The sequence below is a fragment of the Saccopteryx bilineata genome, chromosome 7, assembly GCF_036850765.1.
Source record: "Saccopteryx bilineata isolate mSacBil1 chromosome 7, mSacBil1_pri_phased_curated, whole genome shotgun sequence".
NCBI lineage: Eukaryota > Metazoa > Chordata > Mammalia > Chiroptera > Emballonuridae > Saccopteryx > Saccopteryx bilineata.
This window is the reverse complement of record NC_089496.1, coordinates 90,133,282-90,156,989: the sequence shown is the minus strand read 5'-3', so window position 1 is coordinate 90,156,989 and position 23,708 is coordinate 90,133,282. Positions and strand designations below refer to the sequence as shown.

Here is a 23,708-nt window from a genome sequence, read left to right as displayed (position 1 = left end):
GGGAGGAACAGGAAGCATCAACTCCCATAAATTCCTTGACCAGACATGTGCAGGGTTTTGAACCGGCAACCTCAGTGTTCCCAGGTCGACACCTTATCCACTGCGCCCCCAGAGGTCAGGCAACAGTTCCATTCTTATAGAGAGCAAAGGCTGGCCTCTGGACTTCAGAAGGGCACCCTCCAAGACAGGACTCTTCTCCACCGTCATTTCCCTTCCTGAATCACAGACCCCAGCTTTAACCTTAACATAGTTCCAGACAATGACTGCCAAGGCCTTTGTCAATGCCCAAGACTATCCACAGATTCTGCCCACTGAAATCAAGATGCCTGTAAGGGCTGCAAGTACCTTGCCATGAATGGTCAGCTGTCTCTTACACAAGTTTCTGGGTTCTGGGTGGCCAGCTGGTATATGCTCCTGCCACTCCACCCTGTGGGTTGGCTCAGGGAGATGCTGAAGTCATCTCCCCACCTTGGCCCAGGATACCCTGCCTCTCCACAGGTCCAGCAAGGGCCAGGAGATGAGAGTGGAGTCCCTGAGTGGGATCATTTCTTTATAGTGGGAGCTGGTCTTTGGGCAAGGCCTATTGGTCCGGTCCCTACGTTGAGATTTTTGTCTAAGACTTCCCTCTGCAAACACACACAAAAAAGCAAACTAATATTGGTTGCTCGAAGGATGGGCTCAGAGTGGATGACGGAGATGATTATTAGCTTTTCTAACTGTTTAACTTGTTGTAGTAGCATACTTTACTTTTGTAATTAAAAAATATCCAATAATAGTAACATTTCAGATGAGACTATGAATTCCTTCTTAAATTACCACTTTTGCCAAAAGCAACTGAATGATTCTAATAACTATATATGTTCTCTTGAAACCTCATATGGGCTTGGCACACCATTAGAACAAGCAGGAAAAAAGAAAGGGGTCAGATACTTGTGCTATGGGTGTAAGCTGTCCTTTATAGAAAGAAAAACCCTTTCATAAGTATGTTATTCAGGACTGTATCTTACTCTTCAGAAAATGAGAAGAGGTAGAGGAACAGAGAAAGGAAGCAGAAAAAGAAGCTGTAAACATACATATTTGTAAGTAGCTGCTTTTCCTTTACAGTTAGTTACGGATGCCCTTCGCTAAAAACCACAACTGTTTCTACAGCCAACACCAACACGATGAGCTTCCAGCAAGAGAGCCATATCCTATTTTCCAAGGCCTTACCCGGAATGCAATGGGTCCAGTGTCCCCTGCCCACAGTCCTAACACTGCATCTGCCACACTGTGGGGTGGGGTAGTTTGCAAGCTGGTCTCACACTCAGGTCTCTCTTGTCTAAGGCCTGGGAGGGCCTGAGGCCAGAGTGATCCTCGGGTCTGGCATGGCTTTCAGGCCAGAGCTGGGCCCGGTTTCAATTCTGTGGGTGGCCGATGCTTGTTCTCTTGTACTTGGGTGGACTGCGGCCTTTTCCTGTAACTGTTCTATGGCTTCCATTCACCTCCATGACCTCAGATTGCAAGGGATAAATCTAAAACACAATGGTCACTGCTGGCGGTGCATTTGAAATACACACAGGAAACACAGGAGAAATGGGTCAATAAAGCTCTCTTAATTCCACCCTGTGGAAGACTTCACATGCTGTTTAAATCCTGCCAGGAAAGAAACTCTGAATGGGCTGTTTCTGTTCGAGACCCATCCTATAGAGCCTGAAAACCAGGTCGGGAGCAAGGGAAAGAGGAAGGCCGGGCGAGGCCCCTACCTTTGCCGGAGAGCCGCCGGGACTGTGTGTTTAGGCAGATGCTCCGGCTGTCTTCATCGTCCTCAGGGGGCTGGCTCAGGTCATCCCAGGCACACTTGGCACTGACACCGCTTAGATTGGAGCCGTCTGTCTCTATGCCTTTGTCAACTCTCTCCTGCTTGGAAAGAACGAAAGAGCCAGAGTTCCCTCGGCGAACCAGTGGCCCAACATCAACACTACCTTTCCAGTATTTACTGAGCCCTTTTAGGTGCTGAGCATGGGACAAGTGCTAGAAGAGCAGGACCTCTGGTCTTGTTCTGCCCTGGTTACTAACGCATGCACGTCTGCCAGCCACCGCACTCCTCCGGGTGAACCAGGGACTAAGGGAAGCCAGGGAGAAGGAAAAGCCCGGGGGAAGCTTCTCCTCTATCATCAACCTTCCAGTAAAAAGACCTTCACACCTGTTTCGGAGCCTCAACTCTGCTCACTGCATTGGGCCTGAGTTGCTGATGTGACAGAGCCAGGAACTACTTCCCTGAGGAGAAGCGCGGTCCTTCCTCTCCTCCCATCATCCAGGGAGAATGCCCCAGTTGCTGCTACAGAGTACCGGGTGGAAGTTGGGCACACGTGGGAGAGGCCAGGACTCAGACCAACTTCTCCTAGGCTCCACATCTGCAGTTCCCTCTTCTAACAGCAGGGGGTGTGGTTGCACAGAGAAGCACCACTAGAGAGCAGAAGGGCAGGACTTCCTACATTGCTAACTTGTTTGGAGAAGGACTCTGGATGGAGTTTCTTTACCATTTCTTGGAATGAAATGGGGGCCTGGAGGGCTGTAACCATTTTCAGATCCCACCTAAGGCCCTGCTTTCGTGCCGCCCTTGGCACTGTTGAGTCCAAACACTCTCCAAATGGCCGTGAGGAAAAGCTGTACCCGAACTATGTTTCTGGTAAAACACAGTTGTGATGTTGGGCTTTGGATTAAAGGTCACCTTTAATCCAAATCCTTGCTCATAAACAACCACGTGGGCCAAATAAAGCTCTTGAGTGAGCACCTCAAAAAGAGCCTGCACGCCCCCTCCCAGCCTCCACGGGCCCCGAACTGGCAGCCGCTGGCCAGGGAGCCTAGCTGGGGAAGCACGGTAAGCTGTGGGTGGGCCTCACTTCCGGAGACCAGGCCTTGCCCAGGATGCCTCCTGCTCATCCACCACACTCTGCTTTCCAGTGCGACCATTAGCCTGGGCAAAGTTGGGACTGAGCAGAGACAGGGACAGGCTGAAGACAGCGAGCAGCTCTGCTCCAGGAAGGAGCCTGTGGGCCCTACTTTGCTCAGGACAGAGTCTGAACTTTTCCCTCTCTACAGGCCACCCTGAGGCTCCCACTGAAGCAAAGAGCTAAGGACACCTCTTGGCTTAACTAACTGAGCCCACTTCCTTTATAAGTAAAAGAGAAAGCGTGAAGACCCAGAAAAGTGAAGGGACTAGTTCAGGCACATAACTAGTCAGTGGCAGAGCTCGGAGCAAAGGGCCAGGAGCCAGCTCTGAAATGAACCCCTTGCCAGCAGGCCCCAGGCTGGCACATGCGAGCAGAGTTCCCACTTGGCGTACAGAGCCACCAGGAAAGAAAGCTGGACTTTCTCACCAAGGTCCGCCTGTTGCTTTTAAAGATTACTAGGTGCTCTTGGTCCTGCTGGCTGGTCTCAGGGGAGCCTAGAGATTAGGAAGAGAACTATTCTTGGCATGCAGAGAAAAGGCTGCTGACCCTACTAGTTCAAAGGACCAGGTTCTTTCTCAATTGTTGGCACTTATGTCAGGGGCAACACAACAGCCCACAGTGTCCCATGCTGGATCCCAGTGTGGCTGCAGAACAAGGGCTTAGGGCAACACACCCTTGGTGGCTCCTGGTTCTTGCCTAAACAGAAGCTACAAGGAAACCAAGTCTAAGGTGGAGATAACAAAGGATCCTGGCAGCACTTTGAACAACTTCCGTGTTAAAGGCAGCAGGAAAATAGAGGAGCATCATCTGTGAATGAGTAGGGTTTCTACCCAAGAACTCACAGGTCTTAAGTAGAGAACACAAGGACTGCTGGTTGTGTGTCTACCTGCTACGTCTTCCCTGCCACCTCTTCTCTCTCCTAGAGGACATGTAACTCCTGGCAATTGCCTGTGGCCTACCAGATTTTGAGGCATAAAAGGTTCAGAGACGGCAATGACCTGCAATTGGCAGGGGGAAAGTAGAGGCAGACATGTCAGACACATTATTAGCTGTCTGCTGCTCCTGCTTCATAAGTAGCCCATAAGAAAGGAAGGTATGCTTTATGTGGCTTTCAAAATTTGCCTGCATGCAAAAAGAGTCCTTCTTCTGAAAAAACCAGAGGACACTGAGACTCTATAAGCTGGGCCACATGAGTAGTCACCTGCAGGCCTGTGTATAGAAAGACTTCCTTTATACATGAAGAAATGCCAGCCAACCCAAGGAAGGAGCTTGGTGTCTGACTGCTCAAGATGGAAATGTATCTAAAAAGCAAGTAAGGTCATTAGACCAATTAGGGCTCCCCACTGCAGCTGGGCTGGTGGTCAATATCACCTATTTTGTCTGGTACAGTGGTGGGATAGCTCCCAAAAGAAAGTCTATGTTCTTTATCGAAGGGGGATATGGGAAGTTGAATACTTGGCAAGCAATATCCACTATATTGATTTAGTTGCTGGGGATCTTATTTTTTTAAGTCAAGTTTATTGATATGATTTGCATACAATGAAATTATTCTTTTTAAGTGCAAAAACATGTATGTGTCTGAAACCAATTTTCCAGGCCTGAAAGCTCTGCCCCCTTATGTGTTCTGCAGAATTCAGGGGACAAGTTCCAAACCATGCCATATTTCTACTCACAAATAAAACTCCTCTGTTTTCCCAGGATGAAAGCCAGTGTTATTTGGAAGAGGCCTAGGCAGAGTGTGCTAGAAAGGTTTTCCTCACTCAAGACATACTTGCAGGTGTGGATCGATCTCAAATATGGTCTCTCCCCTCCGCATGTCAGTTATCAGCCAGGGGCCGCCAGCGCTGTGGACAAAGAAAGGGGGCAGGAGGGTCTGGGCTGGGCCTACAGCCTGCCGTGCTTGCTGCCCCAGGCCCACACACAGGGATTGGTTAGTGTCAGGGGCCATCGGGGAGTGAGTTGTCAGGAAGCTCTGATGTGAAAAACCAGTGCCTGAACAGCAGTGGAAGGGAAAGGCCACAGGGGGGCAGGAGGTCCCACCCAGGCCTGTAAGCCAGGCACCCACCTCGTAGGGAGGGGTGTGTACTCACAGGGGCACCGTCCGCAGCAGCTCTAGGATGCCCTGCCCATTCCACTGCTGGGCTGCATGGAGCTCCTCAGTGCAGACACCAACGATCTGAAAGCCAGGGACAAGATGTCATTGTGCATTAATGGCCATTCCTTCCACCCATCCAGATGGTCAGCTATCCAGGCTGTCAGTGTCACCTCAAGTGATGGGACTATAGGCAGGATCTAGGATCAGGGCTAGTGCATCCAAGATGAGATGGTTCCCTTAGGAGGGAATGGTTACCTGGCCGGGATATGGACGAGTCCACAGAGGTGGCATTGAGGCCTGATTCTTGCCCTGCTGTGATAAGTCAAGTATCTGGTGACACAAAGTCTAGCCCCAGACTGTGGAAGAGAAAATCAGGGTCCTGCCAACTCAGGATGGGTCCTTAACCCATGTCCCTAGAAGCAGGGGAGGTCCAGGGAGATGTTCCCGCCTGGTCTAGGATCATGGTGAATGCGAACAGGAGCTTTTGAGACTCTAAGCTCGAAATGACAACCAAAGGGCCCTAGCAACTGAAGGAAAAGCTCCCATCCTTGTCAGGGCCTGAGCCATTAGTGAATCTCAAGAGATATAGCTGAATCTTCAAACAGACGCCATCAGGATCACAAAGAGGCCCTCTGCAGCTGGGGTGCATGCACACCCCAAAGCTGGGTTCTTGCTGGGAGTTCCTGGGCCTGTGGCTGCCTGGATCTTAACTTGGTCACAGAAATACCCTCCCTGTTACCCCCCTCGGCTACAACCACTCTCTCCTACCCAGACGCACCCTTCCCTTTCCCGCTTCTCCCATCCTAGCACGTTAGATCAGACCATCTGAATCATGCCCTCCTGTCTTCCCAGGGCTTTCTCACAGGCAAGGCTCAGGCCCCTGTCCAACCTGTGCCTCACCTGGAGGAAGGTCACTACTCCAAAGGGTGTCTGCACGGGTTGCATTTGCGGGTCCTCTGTCAGCAGCATGTGTTGAATTCTTGACTCACTGTTGTCCAAAGGGCTATGCCAAGACACATGGTCCCCACTGCAGAAGGTGTTCTCTGTGGGAGAGACAGGAGGGTCCTCGGTATTTGAGGCCCTGCATGAAGGCCTAGAACTCAACCTGGAATCTGAGCAGCCCAGGCTGGAGGCAGCCTGTGAAGGAAGGGCAACATTCACATAGATGACAGCAAAGAGTGTGGATATTTCCCCCAAACCAAATGCATTCCAGGGGCCAATTCTGCCAGCATTCAACAGAAAAGGACAGGCTGCTAGTGTGCGAGCTCGTGTGGCCTGGCAAGCCCAAAGCCTTCTGGCATCTGCTCCACTTCCCCAGCACCTTCGCTTATTTGGGGGAGGAGAGGAGCCATGATTGGGCCTACAAAGAAAGAATAAAGTGCTTTATTGTGGGGCCACCTGAACGGAAGTCCACAGGGAAACTGGAGGGCAGTAAAAGCCTTTCACCTTAGGAAAAACAGACCAGGGTTTATGTACTGCTAAAACTGTGCTCAAAAGAGAACACCTCACCTTGCAGGGCCCATGAGATCTGTCAGCAGTCTCCCCCAGGTAGAGAGGTAGGGAATGGTTCCTCAGGGAGGAACACTGGAGGCCTGAACTGAACGGAGGTCTGACCTGTGCCTCACACACCTTAGCAGAGACATTCAGCCTGGAGGGGAGGGCTGTTTCCATGAGGACACAGACACTGTGCCCAGGCTGCCTGACAGAAAAATGTGCAAACATGGCCACCTTAAAGCCTCACCATTGAATTCCACACAGGTATAGTACATAAAAAAAAAAAATTAACGTAACATAACAAGGAAAAAACCACCCACATGGTATGACATCTTCCACCACCTGACTCTTACCTTGGGTGCCCTTCCAAAGGAACACTGTATTGTATTTACCAGACTGTATGCATCTGTAGGTTCCATTTTTTTCTTCCATATATATGGCAACACACCATTTTGTACTTTTCATATATCTTGGAATCATTTCACATCAGCACATAAAAAACTACCTCATTATTTTTTTGTAACTATTAAAAATGTCTTTCTTTTTAGAGACAAGAGAAAGGCAGAGAGAGAGATGGGGGTGGGGGTGTAGAAAGCATTCACTTGTTGTTCCATTTAGTTGTGTATTCATTGGCTGCTTCTGGTATGTGCCCTGCCTGGGGGTCAAACCTACAACCTTGGTGTTTGGAAAGATGCTCTAACCAACTGAGCTAACTGGCCAGGGCTGCATGGAGCAGCTTTCTAAGGGGCATGCTTGCGCCTTTCCCTCTCCCTTACCCGCAGGCGTGTTTTCCCTGCCCTTCTCTTTCTCCTAAGTTCCAAGGGCCCTTCTTTTGCCTCTATAGCTGTTTCCTGAGCCCATTTCTTCTACAGCTCACTTCTTCTACATCTGTGACTTTGTGTGTGTGTGTGTGTGTGTGTGACTTTTTAAGTGAGAGGAAAGAAGATAGACAGACTCCTCCTGCATGTACCCATGTACCCAGACTGGGATCCACCCGGCAACCCCTATCTGGGGCTGATGCTAGAATCAATTCTAGCTTTTCTCAGCACATGAGGCTGTTACTCAGACCAACCCAGCTATCCTTAGTGCCCAGGGCAGACGCTTGGACCAACTGAGCGACTGGCTGTGTGAAGGGAAGAGGTAGAGAATGGGGAGACAGAAGTGAAGACAAGCAGATGGTTGCTTCTCTTGTGTGCTCTGACTGGGCATTGAACCCGGGACGTCCATACACAGGGATGATGCTCTATATACACTGCACCAACCTGCGAGGGCCCTCAGTGACGTTCTAAATAAACTTTCTCTTACAGTTTGAATCTTGACTCTTAATTCTTTCCTAGCCAGAACTCAAGTACTAAGATTGCTGAACCAAAGTGTAACGTCTGATCTCACAGGTCTAACACCTGGGATTTTTACTGTTCCCAACAGAAGGATATGAACACCAACAGATGAATCCTGGTATGATGTGGGAAAAAAAATGGGTATGAATACCAGGCTATATATACTGGGAGATATCTTGAAAGCATCACATTCTCACTTAACAGCATCCAAATAAGAATGAAAGAAAATGGGTGAAGAAAAGGGACTTTTTTCACATATTCTTTTATTAGGAAAAACAATATTGTTCAGAAATCATCCAACAAACTTCTACATCTTGCTGGCCTGAACAAAATAAAATGGCTACTCCAAAGTGCAAAGGAGCCTAGAAAAGTCAGTATAGAAAAATAAGTATCACTTGACCAGGTGGTGGTACAGTGGATAGAGCGTCGACCTGGGATGCTGAGGACCCAGGTTCAAAACCCCAAGGTTGCTGGCTTGAGCACAGGCTCACCAAGCTTGAGTACGAGCTCACCACCTTGAGTGTGGGATCATAGACACGACCCCACGGTTGCTGGCTTGAGCCCAAAGGTTGCTGGCTTGAGCAAGGAGTCACAGACTCATCTGAGGCCCTTAGTCAAGGCACATACAAGAAAGCAGTCAATGAACAGCTAAAGTGACACAACCATGAGATGATGTTTCTCATCTTTTTCCCTTCCTGTCTGTCTGTCCCTCTCTTCCTCTCTAAGAAAAAAAAAAAAAGAATTTGGCATTTTTAGCCTCAATCATGGGAAGAGGGCAGAAAGTAGATTCATTGACTTTTGCATAGACAATAGACAGTCTGTCACAAAAGTTAAATAAAAAGAAGGGTAAAGATATAAAAATTAATGATTACAGCTATAATTTAATTAAATTTTTTAATTTATTGATTGATTTTTAGAGAGGAGAGAGAGGGAGAGACAGAAGGAGAGAGAGGAGAAATGGGAAGCATCAACTCATAGTAGTTGCTCTTCTCATATATGCCTTGACCAGGCAAGCTCAGGGTTTTGAACTGGCAACCTCAGCATTCCAGGTCGACATTTTATCCACTGCGTCACCACAGGTGATGCTATACTTATATATATATAGAGATAGAGAGAGAGAGAGACAATGATACAGACAGAGAGAGAGGGACAGACAGACAGGAAGAGAGAGAGAGATGAGAAGCATCAATTCTTTGTTGCGTCACCTTAGTTGTTCATTGATTGTTTTCTCATATGTGCCTTGACCAGGAGGCTCTAGTTGAGCCAGTGACTGCTTGCTCAGGCCAGTGATTTTAGGCTCAAGCCAGCAACCATAGAGTCATTTCTATGATCCCACGTTCAGACCTGTGGTGGTGCAGTGGATAAAGCATCGACCTGGAAATGCTGAGGTCGCCGGTTCAAAACCCTGGGCTTGCCTGGTCAAGGCACATATGGGAGTTGATGCTTCCTGCTCCTCCCCCTTCTCTCTCTCTGTCTCTCTCTTCTCTCCCTCCCTCTCTTTCTAAAATGAATAAATTAAAAAAAAAATCATTCCTTTCTATGATCCCATGTTCAAGCCAGCAACCCCTCGCTGAAGCTGGTGACCTCAGTCAGGGTTTCGAACCTGGGTCCTATGCGTCCCAGAACGATGCTCTATCCACTGTTCCACCACTTGGTCAGGTACAACTCTACTTTTTGTTTTTTGTTTTTTTAAATTTTCTTTTATTTATTCATTTTTAGAGAGGAAAGAGAGAGGGAGAGGAGAGAGAGAGAAGGGGGGAGGAGCTGGAAGCATCAACTCCCATATGTGCCTTGACCAGGCAAGCCCAGGGTTTCGAACCGGCAACCTCAGCATTTCCAGGTCGATGCTTTATCCACTGCGCCACCACAGGTCAGGCTCAACTCTACTTTTTGAATATATATTCCTAAATTCCAGAAACTAAATGGTTCACCTAAAAAAAAAAAATGAATGTACGGTAATTCACTCTGGTCTATCACATAAGATCTGGGAATCTCAACAGCTGATGTCCCCTCACTTTTTTTTTTTTTTTTTTTACAGAGACAGAGAGAGAGTGAGAGAGAGGAATAGACAGGGACAGACAGGAACAGAGAGATGAGAAGCATCAATCACTAGTTTTTTGTTGCGCATTGCGACACCTTCGTTATTCATTGATTGCCCTCTCACACGTGCCTTGACTGTGGGCCTTCAGCAGACCGAGTGACCCCTTGCTCAAGCAAGCGACCCCGGGTCCAAGCTGGTGAGCCTTCTGCTCAAACCAGATGAGCCAACGCTCAAGCTGGCGACCCTGGGGTCTCGAACCTGGGTCCTCAGCATCCCAGTCCGATGCTCCATCCACTGCGCCACCGCCCGGTCAGGCTCCCTTCACTTTTTAATCAACATTTGAAGCAAGACAGAAGACACACACACACACACACACACACACACACACATTCTCTCCCTCTCTCTCTCTCTCTCTCTCTTTCACCTGAAGGCCTGAGAGAACTTTTGCTCTCACTTGTCTTGGTCTAAATATTAACTCCCTCCAGTGTCCGGTGAAGTTACGCACCACTTTTTCTAAGAGACAGACTTGGGTTATTGGCCCTAACATCAAAGCTTTTTATTCAGGAGGGAGAAGTGTCTTGCTTTGAGAGACATGGAATAATAAAGGAAAGAGAGGGCATGGCTCCAGACAGAGCCAACTAGAAAGCCCCAAATTTCCAAATTCCTGCTGTACCATTCTTTCCAGACTCTCTCTTTCACCTTTTACAGAAGTGCATGTCTACAAGTATGTAGGTTGCATTATCTACAAGTTAGAAACAATGCAATGAGTAAAAAGACTGAGTTAGTAATTAAAAGCTTCCTCCAGAATAAAAGATCCAGGCCCAGATGACTTCACTAGTAAATTCTACAAAACATTTAGAGAAGACTTACTCCCAATTCTTCACAAACTATTCTGAAAAATAAAAGAAGAGGTAACACTTCACAATTAACTCTATGAAGTCATTATTACCCTGATACCCAAATCAGACAAAGGCACTATAAGAAAAGAAAGCCATAAATATCTCTGATACATAGATACAAAAATACTCAACAAAATACAAGCAAACTGAACACAGCAACATACAAAAAGGGTTACACACAATGACCAAATGGAATTCAACCTAGAAATGCAAGGTTGGTGCAACATAAGAAAATCAATGTAATATACCATATAAATGGAATAAAGGTTTTTTTTTTCTTTTTTGTGACAGAGACAGAGAAAGGGACAGACAGACAGGAAGAGAGAGAGATGAGAAGCATCAATTCTTTGTTACTGCTCCTTAGTTGTTCACTGATTGCTTTCTCATATGTGGGGGGGAGGCTACAACAGAGCGAGTGATTCCTTGCGCTCAAGCCAGAGACCTTTGGGATCAAGCCAGCGACCATGGGGTCATCAAACCAGCAACCCCGCACTCAAGCTGGTGAGTCACACTTATGCCAGTGACCTCAGATTTTCGAACCTGGGTCCTCCGCATGCCAGTCCAACACTCTATCCACTGTGCCACCACCTGGTCAGGCTGGCATAAAGGTTTAAAACACACATAATCATCTTAATAGACACAGAAAAGCATTTGGCAAAATCCAATACTCTTTCATGATGAAAACAAACTAGGAATAGACAAGAACATCCTCAATCTGTTAAAGGGCTTCTAAAAAACACTTACAGCTAACATCATACTTAATGGTGAAAAGATGGAACTACTTCCCTCTAAGACTAGGAACAGGACAGAGATTCCCATGCTTACGACTTCTATTCAACGCTGTATTAGAGGTTCTAAGCAGGACAATTAGACAAGAAAAAGAAATTAAAATCTAGGTAACTAGGAAAGGAAATAAAACTATCTGTATTTGCAGAAGATATGATTTTCGATATAGGAAATCCTAAGGAATCTACTAAAAAACTATCAGGATAAACAAGTTCATTAAGGTTGCCAGGCACAAGAGCAATGTACAAAAATCACTTGTATGTCGATATACCAGCATAAACAATCTGAAAATAAAATTAAGAAAACTTTCACTTACAGTAGAATAAAAAAGAATACAGCCTGACCTGTGGTGGCGCAGTGGATAAAGCATCAACCCGGAAACACTGAGGTCGCCAGTTCGAGGCCCTGGGTTTCCCTGGTCAAGGCATATAACGGAGTTGATGCTTCCTGCTCCTACCCTTTTCTCTCTCTCTCTCTCCTTCTCTTTCTCCTCTCTAAAATTAATAAATAAAAAAATTTAAAAAAAAGAATACAATCCTTAGGAATAAATTTAACAGAAAAAGTGTAAAACTTGTACCTGAAAACTACAAAACATTACTGAAAGAAATCAGAGGTCCTAGTTGGGTACGATACATGAAAGTTGCAGGTTTGATCCCTGGTCAGGGCACATACAAGAATCAACCAATGAATGTATAAATAAGTGGAACAACAAATCAATCTCTCTCTCTCTCTCCCTTTAAAATCAATGAGTAAATAAAATTTAAAAAAAGTTATCAGAGAAGATCTACAATAAATGGAAAGTTATCCAATGTTCATGGGTCAAAAGACTTAATATTGGTAAGTGGCAACAGTGCCCAAAGTGATCAACAGATTCAATGCAATCCCTATAAAGATGCCAGATGTCTTTTTTTTTTCCCAGAAATTCACAAGATGATCCTAAAATTCATATGAAAATGTAAGGGACCCAAATAATGAAAATAATCTTGAAAAAGATGAACAGAGGTAAAAGACTTAATCTTCTCTATTTCAAAACCTGTTACAATTGTACAGTTATCAAGACAGTGTGGCAGCGGCACAAGGAGAAACATGCAATCAATGCAACAGAATTTAGAGTCCCAAAACAAAACCTTACATGTATGGCCAATTAATTTTCAACAAGAGCATCAAGACAATTCAATCTAGAAAAGAATCATTTTTCAGCAAATGGTGTAGAAACAACTGGACATCCATATACAAAAGAATCAAGTTGGAACCCTTCCTTGCATTATAAGCATAAATTAATTAAAAATGAATTGCAGGCATAACTGTAATAGCTAAAATTATATAACTCTTAGAAGAAACATAGGAATAAATTTTCTGACTTTAGATTAGTCAATATTTTCTTAGATATCAAAGGCACAAACAACAAAGAATAAATAAACTGGACTTCATTAAATTTGTAAAACCTTTTATTCTGCAAACATCACCATCAAGAAAATGAACAGAAATGCAAATCGAAACCACAATGAGATACCACTTTTACACCCACTGGGATGGCTATTATAAAACAAACAAACAAACACCCAGAAAATATTGATGAGAATGTAGGAAAATTGGAACCCTTGTGCCATGCTGGAGGGAATGTAAAATGGTGTGACCACTGTGGAAAACACTATGGTGGTTTCTTAAAGTTAAACACAGTTACCATATGATCTAGCAATTCTACTTCTGAGTATATACTTAAAAGAATTGAAAACAGACACTCAAACATATATTTTATACAGCCATGTTCACATCAGCATTATTCAAAATAGCCAACAAAGGAAAGCAATCCCCCATGTTCCTCATTGGATGAACGGATAAACAAAATGTGGTGTTTATTTTTCAGCCTTAAAAAGGAAGGACATTCTGACACATGCTACAAAATCAATGAATCCTGAAGACATCACACTATGTCAAATAAGCTAGTTACAGGAAAATAAATTTTGTGTGGTCCCATTTACATGTGGTACCTAGAGTAGTCACATTCATAGAGACAAAGTAGAATAGTAGCCCTGGATGGTTGGCTCAGTGCTAAATTGTCTACCTGGTGTGTAGAAGTCCCGGGTTCAATTCCTGGTTAGGGCACACAGTAGAAGCGCCCATCTGCTTCTCCACCCTTACCCCTCTCTCTTCTCTCTCTCTCTCTCTCTCTCTCTCTCTCTCCTCTGCCATGGCTCTGCTGGTTCGAGCACATGGGCTCTGGGCACTGAGGATGGCTCCGTGGAGCCTCTGCCACTGAAAATAGCTCAGTTGCAAGCATGGTCCCAGATGAGCAGAGCAACAGCCCCAGATGGCAGTTGCTGGGTAGATCCCAGCTGGGGTGCATGCAGGAATCTGTCTATCTTCCCTCCTCTATTTTTTTAAAAGAAAGTAGAATACTAGTTGCCAGGGGCTGGAGAAAGAGGGTAATGGGGCCGGGGTCGGGGGGAGTTAGTGTTTAATGGGTACAGATTTGCAATTGGGGAAGATTAAAAAGCTCTGCATATGGATGATGGTGTTGGTTATACAACTAACTATGTGAATGTACTTCATACCACAGAAATGAACACTTAGAAATGATTTAAATGGTAACTTTTGGTTATATATATTTAACCATAATTATTTTACAAAGTGATTAAAAAGGCAACCCTCTGAATGGAGAAAATATTTGCAAATCATATATCTGAAAGTTATCCAGAATATATAAAAAGACAAGTAATACAATTTTTAAATGCTCAAAGGATCTAAACAGTATTTCTCCACAGAAAATATGTAAATAGCCAATAAGTACATTAAAAGATACTCAACATGCTTAGCCATTAAGGGAGATGCAAATCAAAACCACAATCAGATACCATCACTTCATACCCACGAGGACAGCTAAAGTAAAAAAGGTAAGTGTTGGTGAGCGTGTGGAGAAATGGGAACTGACATACATTACTGATGGGAATGTAAAATAGAGCAGCTTTGAAAAAGTTTGGTAATTCCACAAAATGTTAAACAAAGAATTCCTGTATGACCCAGCAATTCCACTCCTAGGATAGACCCCAGAGATATGAAAACATGTCCATACAGACTTGTGCATGAATGCTCACAGCAACATTATTCATGAAAGCCCAAAGGTGAAAACAACCCAAATGCCCATCAACTAATGAACGGATGAATAAAATATAATGCATCCATACAACGGAATATTACTTGGCAATAAAAATGAAGTACTGATACAGTGCTTCATGAACCTTAAAAACATAACTGAAAGAACCCAGTCACAAAAGGCCATTACGTGATGATACCATTTATACGGAATTTCCGTAACAGGCAAATCTACAGAGACAGATAGATTAGTGTTTGCCTAGGGCAGAAATGGTTAGGGGGAGTATGAAGCAACTGGTATGAGTTTGCTTTTTGGGGTGATGAAAATGTTATAGGATTCACTGTGGTGATGGTTTCACAACTGCGAATAACACGGTGAATTATATCTCAATAAAGATGTTAAAAAGAAAGAAAGCAGGCAAAAGGGAGGAATCTGGGAGAGAGGCAAAATGTGTGATGTCCACCTCCTCTGTGTAAGCAGCCCAGCCTGGGAGGAGCCTGACTCATAATGCCCAGACAAGACAGCATATTAGAGGTCTACATGCCCTGGGTGATCCCCTAGTCCAACATTTTCATTTTCTACAAACGAAGAAAGACCTTGCCCTGGCCGGTTGGCTCGGTGGTAGAGAGTCGGCCTGGCGGGCGGAAGTCCGGGATTCGATTCCCGGCCAGGGCACACAGGAGAGGCGCCCATCTGCTTCTCTACCCCGCCCCTTCTCCTTCCTCTCTGTCTCTCTCTTCCCCTCCCGCAGCTGAGGCTCCATTGGAGCAAAAGATGGCCCGGGCGCTGGGAATGGCTCCTTGGCCTCTGCCCCAGGCGCTAGAGTGGCTCTGGTTACGACAGAGCGACGCCCCGGATGGGCAGAGCATTGCCCCCTGGTGGGCGTGCCGGGTGGATCCCGGTCTGGCGCATGAGGGAGTCTGTCTGACTGCCTCCCCATTTCCAGCTTCAGAAAAAAAAGAAAAAAAAAAGAAATACCTTGCCTCACGGTCACGGGGCAAGCCAGTGTAACATTTCCCAAAATTTTAAGTCACCCATCACACCAGCAGGACTTTTAACATATATCTGTGTACCACCTGTATATTACCTGTGCTTTCCTCCCTAAAACTGTCTCCTATCACAACACTAAATAGAGAAAATCAGTGTTGCTTACCATAAAGAAGGTAATTTGATAATTTCAGACTAACTGAATGAAAAAATATTTTAAATCTTTAGCAGATACTGCTGCTTATCTTACATTGTTAAAACTGAAATGATCAAGGGTTAAAGAACTGTTAAAGGTTTAAAGAGTGAGTCACATCAAACTGACACAATCAGCAGGACTGAGTCAGAGATCTGAAGAGGGAAGAGTCCTTACTATTCATGTTATTGAATTCCTTGTCCACTTGCCACCTAAATCTCCTGCTGGTTTTGGCGAATCGGGGTTAATTTTGCAGTTGGGAAAGCCCTGTTCCTATTTGCCTCTGCCCCTTATACGTTGTGATTCTGGGAAACCTGTACAACCACAACTTCTAAGCCTGTTTCTTATCTGTAAGCAGGAAACAGCGTGCCTACTAAGGGTGCTTGTCACTGCTGCACGTTACTACTCCCGTTCTGGAATACAGCATTGCTTACTCCCACCCAGGTCCTAATCCCTTCACGGGGAAACGGGACCAGCCACAGAGCCTGTAGCTGACAGCAACTGCCAGTAGGTGGCACCATCATTCCTGGTTTAAGAAAGAGCTGGGCGGGTTCCTGACATCTGGTTGGTAGAAACACATCCCAAACCTAGAAGGGAATTAGGCTGGAAACAGGGGAATGACTGAAACAGTTTGGAGCCATGACCTTTTATTACCCAGAACTGACATTTATTTTGAAATGAAGGGTGTGAAAAATAAATAAAGGATGTACAAACCTAAACTGTTTAAATGAAGAATGACCAAAAGGTACACTTAATTTGGGAAGGAGTGACAATTTAGGGCAGCTGGGAGGGGAGACCCTAAGGAAGGAAACCAACACACTTTCCTGAGTGTGTGTGATCAAGATCTGGCAAAAAGTGCGACTGAATTAAAAGGGGGCAGGTGAAGGGAAAGCGTAACTACCCACAGAAAGGTGTAGAGCAGGAGGCAAACTACCTTCCGGCCCAGGGCAGGGTTTTCTTCCCTAGCCCTGCCTGAAGGGAGAACTAGACTTCTTAGCTCTGCTGTGGCCAAGAAACAGTCTTTCTTAACAATGAAAGAGGTCTGGTCACAGTTCTCAAGCCTGGGACAAAGCTACAAAGGGCTCATTCTTGAGTCCAGTCTGGTCTTTATTTCTGGATGCTCGGCCCCATTCTGTGCAGAGCCACCACGAGTCTCGCACTCAGGCCCCAGTGCCCACCCCAGGAAGCTCTCAGCCCCCTTTGGAGGGTTTTCAGATGCTAATGAGGCCTCAGCCGAAGGCCCAGCTGTTCAGTCCAGTGGTTAGAGGAGCTCCTCCCTCTCCCTTCTTCTCTAGCTTCCTGAAGTATCCTAACCAAGAGATTAAGATGTAAATCTCTGGGACCCCTACCCGAATCACACAGCAGAGGGGCCCTTTGGGGGCTGAAGGCTGGCCATTACAGGTGAGGCCATTTCCCTCTTCCTCTGAGCTCTGCCTCCCAGTACCACAAGAAACCTCCCTCAGTGAAGGCCTGTTTGGCAAATTCGCCCAAGGGGAAATACCACTCCAGGGTGGCAAAAAGGGTCTGGAAACTGCTAGGTACAGTTCTGCTCTTGCTTAGCTGACAGAAAGGTTTCATTACTCTATATGTCTCTTTCCCCATTAACAACTCCCTGGCAAGAACTCTTAAAAGTTCGGGGGGGGGGGCAGAGGGAGGGTATGGGTGTACACATTCTAACTGGCCCCTCAAATTGACCCCACCCCCATCTCCCAAACATCTAGCTTTAGTCATGGTGGTATGAAGTCAGACTGTGCCAGATATAATAAGTTACCAAAATCTGGGGAAATGGGTTGCAGAAGAAAACAGCTATTGTTTGCAAAATAATTAGTGTTGCCTATGAAATACTAAGAGACAAATACATTCTTAAAGAGCTCTTAATTCATCCCAACTCTGGAGAATGACTGTCTCCTTTCCATGTGAACTTACAGTCCCAGTGATGTTCTACACAACTATTCAAAAAGCAATGCATCCCACCCCACTGACAATGCCCCATCCCAGTGTTCAAAATATGCTTCGTTCACGGAGAACAAGTTAATGTTTTTAGGAGCCCAAAAGAGTGGGTCTCTCATGGCCTAAACTGGGAGCCCACGAGTCAAAAGCCCTTTTGAGTGCTCTGAGATATTACCTGCTTTCTACGGACGGAGGGCAGGGGCAGGAAATCCTGCTGAATTGTGTCAGGTATCAAATACACGGCTGGTCTGCAAGAGCTGCTTTAGAAAGGCCAGGAAAATAAGAGGTGGTCAAAAGCAGGCTGGCAACTGGAATCTGTCAACTTTGAGGCCAAACTTCTGAACAATGGAATAGCTTTCACAATGTCTCAAGAAATAGCCTCCATCTTTCTAGACTTCTTGGTACTCAACAATTACTCTGACAACCAGGGCCCAAGTGTCCTATATGAAGACAGAGATGGTTGCTAGGAGGGCTTAGCAGTGCTTCTCTAAAATGCCAGGTGTGCCCAATACACCCTCAGCAACACAGACTGCTGGTAGGGAAGGTCAGAGAGCCTGCCCTCCTGTCTCTGAAAAGTTCCAGGACAAAACCAACACACATGGGGAAAATCTGGTCCAGGCCTAACTTCACCTTCCTTGCTGCAGCCACTGTGGGTTGCTTGGCAGAGCTGGGCCCAGAGAAGGCTTCCTCTAAGATTGGAAGAGAACCCCTTAATGTCAACTAAAGCCCATAAACTAATGTATATTCATGGGAGCAAAAACAGGTCTGCACAGGCCAAAGCAACCTCATGCCCCAGAGGGAGAGGAGGAGACAACCTAGAGGTTTTGCTAAATCAACCAGCTCTGGCTGAGGCAGTGGAGGACGTCTGTCCTGGTGGCCTCGGCCCAGCTCAGATGCTCCTAACCGGGGCCACTTAGCCCACTGCCCCCATGGACCCCTCACATGATCCTATTCTAATTTCTAAAACACAGGGGCTTTCTTGCTCTAAGTCAATCTGGAGGGAAGGGAGTGAGAATGTGCATGCCTAAACTATTAGTTTCTTAGTATGTTTCCAGGAATGAAGAGGTCATAGGCCTGATGTCCCTGACACAGATTACATTCATGAAGTTCTTAACACAACTAAGAGATGCTACACTCATTCTGAAGGGGTGGGGAGAGGTGACCCCAGTCACTACAAAGGGCACTGCCCTCACTGTTCGAGCACCCTAAGACCCAGAGCCTCCTGCAAGCCTCTATCTCCACCTGACAGCACCCACCAAAGGAAGGCCACAGACCCTCTTCTCGCTGGAGAAGATCAACACTCATCTCTTCCTGGTAACACCAACTCTCCTCCCTCCAGGGACCCAAATAAAGCCGAGTGAGCACTTTCCTGACTACCCACCCCTACTCCCCATCGCACTCCCAAGCCAAAGCTAAGTGCTCAGATCAGTGCCTCGCTGCAGCCGTGAGGCAAGGCCTGCCCGAGAAACTGATAGCAATTGCAAGCAAAGATATAAGCACACCTCATGGAAGCAAAATATAATTACGTCCTGGATAACTGTCCTTTAACGTTTGAGTGCTTCAACGATGAGGGTGGGATACTCTGGGGCTCAGAGGCTTCAACTGGTACACGCCAATGGCATCTGGCACCCCTGCTCTTCTCCACACACATGCCCAGCAGACAAGAGGCTCGCAGAGAAGCATAATTGCACAACAGCCCCGCTGCAGGGTTTCAAATCGAACTCCTCCCAAGAAAGGCCAACACAGAAGCCCTTCTTTAAGAAAGAGAAAATAACAATGAAACAAAAACCATGTATGGGAACAGGACAGAAACAGATTCTCTGTACATGAGTTAGGGGCTTTGGTGGCTAGCAAGCGAAGTTCTTCATAGCTGGATGGTGGCCAGCTGTCAAGTTTTTCCACCCTGGTTAGGTGGTAGAAGCAAAAATTAATCCCCCTCCTACCTTTTTAAAGGTCTGAATGCAGTTCTGTGACTTGAAAAGCTAATGTAAATGTTTGGTTAGAGAGCTTCCTTCAACTAATTCTGTCTGATATTAATTTGGCTAAATGTGGTTGCAAGACACTGTGTGGAAAATGGATGTGCTGTACCACTTGGTTAAATAAAAAAGAGCGAGAGGAGACATGTTTGTTCTCACAAAACTGAAAGAAAACATAAAAGATATTCCTTCTGGGTTTTGCCCAGAATCAAAGGAATCACCAAGGATTAGAAAGCTAGTCAGAGACTCAAAATTGTTTCCCTATGTATTTTCTCCAAACCTCTGGCTCTCCAGCTTCCTTGCTCTCCCTTAAAGCCACAATCATAAAGACAAACAGTGAAGTAGAAGGAAAATCCCTTTTGTAATGAGAGAAAGTCAGCAAACTGGAATCCAGTTACAGCAGAAAAGGTAGGAGGCTGGTGGGCTGCTGGAGCCCATGGGGACCTTCCCCAAAAGGGAGTCTCTGTGGCTGCACTCAGGACTGGCTCACTTCTCGGGCAATGGTATGGTGTCCCCAGAAGCAGACTGGTCCCAGACACTCGCCCTGTGCCTGCACATACAGGGCCATGGCAGCACAACCTCACTCTCCCGCAGGTGAGGGTGAGCGCCTGGGCTGCAAGCAGAGCTCAGCAGGGGTTTGCCCATCACAGCTTGTCGCTGTCACCAGTCAAATCCTATTCCTTCACCCACTGTGTACCATGCCCTTCTGTAAGGAACACAAGTCCCTGCTCACCATTTCAAGAGAGCCTTATGTACTAAGTTGGCAGGTGCTCTACCTTTTCTTTTAAAGCCGCTCCATCCGTTTAGACACCTGTCAGTACGGGGAGGAAAAGGCTTCCACCCAGAGGCTTGTAACTGGGCAAAACCTGCCCTTGCTCCTTACCCGGCAAAGAGGGCCACCACCTACACGCAGGTTGGATTCCAAGCCCCTTTGTTCTAAAGCCAAAGTGACTGAGGTTTTAAACTTGCAGTCCCCTTACACATTTCACCACCCCGCCTCTGGCCCCAAATGTCAGGAGATCCTTTGAAGCTTTAAAATCAAGCATATGCTTCTACTCCTTTCATCTTTTTCCTGAAGAGACTAGTTAGCTCTACAATGAAAATCCATGTAGTTGCCAGCCACACGTAAACTAGCAGTCACTTTGGAGGGTAATATGGCAGAATCCATTAACATAAAAGGTTCAATCCTTTTGACCGAATCATCCTACTTCCTAGTGTCCACTCTACAGCAAAACACGTTCACAAGGCAGAATAAACAAGGGTGCTCACAACATCTGTGCACTGTTGGCAATAGTGAAAACTGCATCACTAAGAAATATGGTTAGATAATGCCTTATCCATACTACAAAAGCATAAGCAGCAGCAAAAAGAATTAGATAAATCTTTATATACTGGCATGGAAAGACCTCTAAGACATACTGCAGGGGAGGTAGGAGGCTGGTGAGCTGCTGGAATGAATTTTAAAAATCCAACTGGGAAGAGCAGAACAGTTTCACTTACTTTTTTTTGTGTGTGTGTGACAGAGACAGAAAGAGAGAGTCAGAGAGGGACAGATAGGGACAGACAGACAGGAAGAGAGAGAAATGAGAAGCATCAATTCTTCATTGTGGCACCTTAGTTATTCATTGATTGCGTTCTCATATGTGCCTTGACCAGGGGGCTTCAGCAAACCGAGTGACCCCTTGCTCAAGCTAGTGACCTTGGGCTCAAGCCAGTGACCATGGGATCATGTCAATTATCCCACACTCAAGCTGGTGAGCCTGCACTCAAGTCAGCGACCTCAGGGTTTCAAACCTGGAACCTCAGCATCCTAGGTTGATGCTCTATCCACTGCACGCCACTGGCCAGGCAGCTTTTAAGTTCTTGAACAAATGCTCCACCTTCTCCTAAATTAACCAGACCAATGATGCTGGTCCTCTTGCCACAGACATTAAATTTTTCCTTTTTCTTTATTTTACTGCTCCTCTTGGTGGTTATGGTCAGTTACATAAAAACAATCCCTTTCCTACCCCTTGCAATTTTTGTTCTTAGTCCTATTCCTGTACACTGCACATTGTTTCTTACTAGCACTTGAAGTAATTTTACTGTTTTGCAGCTCAGGATTAACACTCCTTTACAATAACATCTATAATCTAAGATCAAAATGATAAACACATCTATGGACCAATTTGTTGGGGGATGGGGGACAGAGCCGATGCACTTTTGCTGTTGAGCAAAGCTGCACTTTTTATCTATGAACCTGTCAAGTCGAAAGCCTTCAGCATATCCCTTATTTTGACTAAATTCCAAAGAGGAAGAACATCTTGTCCCACAGAAGTCTGGAAATCAGGAGGGACACTAATTTGGAATAAACTCTAGTATTTTGCTTTGTTGTCATTTTCTGTTTATTTGGGTGAATGAAAAGAGTTGTATTCTTGGTACTTACAGGCTAGGGAGGTGCAGACAAAACAAGCATTTTTGTTTTTCCTTCAGGAGAGTGGATGATGAGGCCAGAATGTGGCTCTGGCCCTTCTCAGGAGAAGAACCTGGTTCTCCCCTGGTCCTATGTACATAAAGCATTTGGTTTCCAATTAATATGAAGAGAGAAACCTCTGGAACTAGGTTAAAGAATTAAGTAGACCAAAAAAGAAATTCTTGGCCCTGGCTGGTTGGCTCAGTGGTAGTGTCAGCCTAGGGTGTGCATGTCCTGGGTTTGATTCCTGGTCAGGGCACACAGGAGAAGCGAATATCTGCTTCTCCACCCTTCCTCCTCTCCTTCCTCTCTATTTCTTTCTCTCTTCTCCTCCTGCAGCCATGGCTCCACTGGAGCAAGTTAGCCCCAGGTGCTGAGGATGGCTCCATGACCTCCCCTCAGGTACTCAAATAGCTCGGATGCCAAGCAACAGAGCAATATACCAGATGGGCAGAGCATTGCCTGGTAGGGAGCTTGCCAGGTGTATCCTCGTTGGGGCATATGTGGGAGTCTGTTGCTCTGCTTCCCTGCTTCTTAAAAAAAAAAGTAGGAAATTCTTAGCTCAAGTGCTGTCCTCATTACAGAAAACATGTCTATCTCCATTCAGACTACAAGTTCAAGCATAACCAAGAGTGGAACTAGGACCACTGAATGGCAGGCCTGGTGTGGAACTCAGGGTTTCACCCCAGCATTCTCTGGAAGAAGCTACTGCTAAGTGAGTCACTAGATTCAGTATGGCAGCAGAGAAAACTGGATGAATCAATCAAACAAACCAAACCAACAGAACTCAATCTTTCTTCCCAACCACACTGAATGAGTCTGAGGAAGAAGGAAAGCACACAGTGTGGAGGGACCTGAGCACTGGAGAACCTGGTTTCCAAAGAAACTCTTTTCACTTAATCCACAGACCTTGGCCACCCCACCATACTGCACTGTACTTCAAACTTTTCCAAAGCACATTTTCTTAAAATAAAATATTTTCACTCCTTGTCTGAAGCTTAGGCTTCAGAAATAAACAAACAAAACAAATAACTTGTTACTGATGTATTTTAAACTAGAGTAAATAATACAATGAACTCCCATATAACCATCACTTGCCTTCAATAACCATCAACTCATGGACTATTCCTGAATCATCTATAATCACCACCACCCCAGCTTCCCAAATAGTCACTCCAAATATACAGAATGTGTCTGCCCTCAAGTCCAATGCAAAAATAGAGCCTCAAATGAAGAGTCTTCATGTAATGGCACTTCTCCTTCCTTGCTTTAGTCTCTGATGCATTTTCTTTTGCTTAACTGGATGTGTGACTTTAAAACAAATCACTTGCCTGACCAGGCGGTGGCGCAGTGAATACAGCGTTGGACTGGGATGCGGAAGGACCCAGGTTCGAGACCCCGAGGTTACCAGCTTGAGCACGGGCTCATCTGGTTTGAGCAAAAGCTCACCAGCTTGGACCCAAGGTCACTG

At 45.8% G+C, this 23,708-nt stretch overlaps 1 protein-coding gene across 2 annotated transcripts in view; it reads right to left on the bottom strand.

Moving 5' to 3' along the window:
- SUFU (SUFU negative regulator of hedgehog signaling) overlaps positions 1 to 23,708 on the bottom strand; it is a 118,480-nt gene that overhangs the window by 33,387 nt on the left and 61,385 nt on the right. Inside the window, exons 4-7 of one of the 2 annotated variants that reach the window (XM_066239330.1) lie at positions 5,929 to 6,071; positions 5,024 to 5,109; positions 4,705 to 4,777; positions 1,743 to 1,899 (exon numbers count right to left, since the gene is read on the bottom strand). In XM_066239330.1, the coding sequence (XP_066095427.1) occupies positions 1,743 to 1,899; positions 4,705 to 4,777; positions 5,024 to 5,109; positions 5,929 to 6,071 (459 nt within the window). The remainder of the gene's footprint in view (positions 1 to 1,742; positions 1,900 to 4,704; positions 4,778 to 5,023; positions 5,110 to 5,928; positions 6,072 to 23,708) is intronic. The other variant, XM_066239331.1, reaches the window with a different exon arrangement.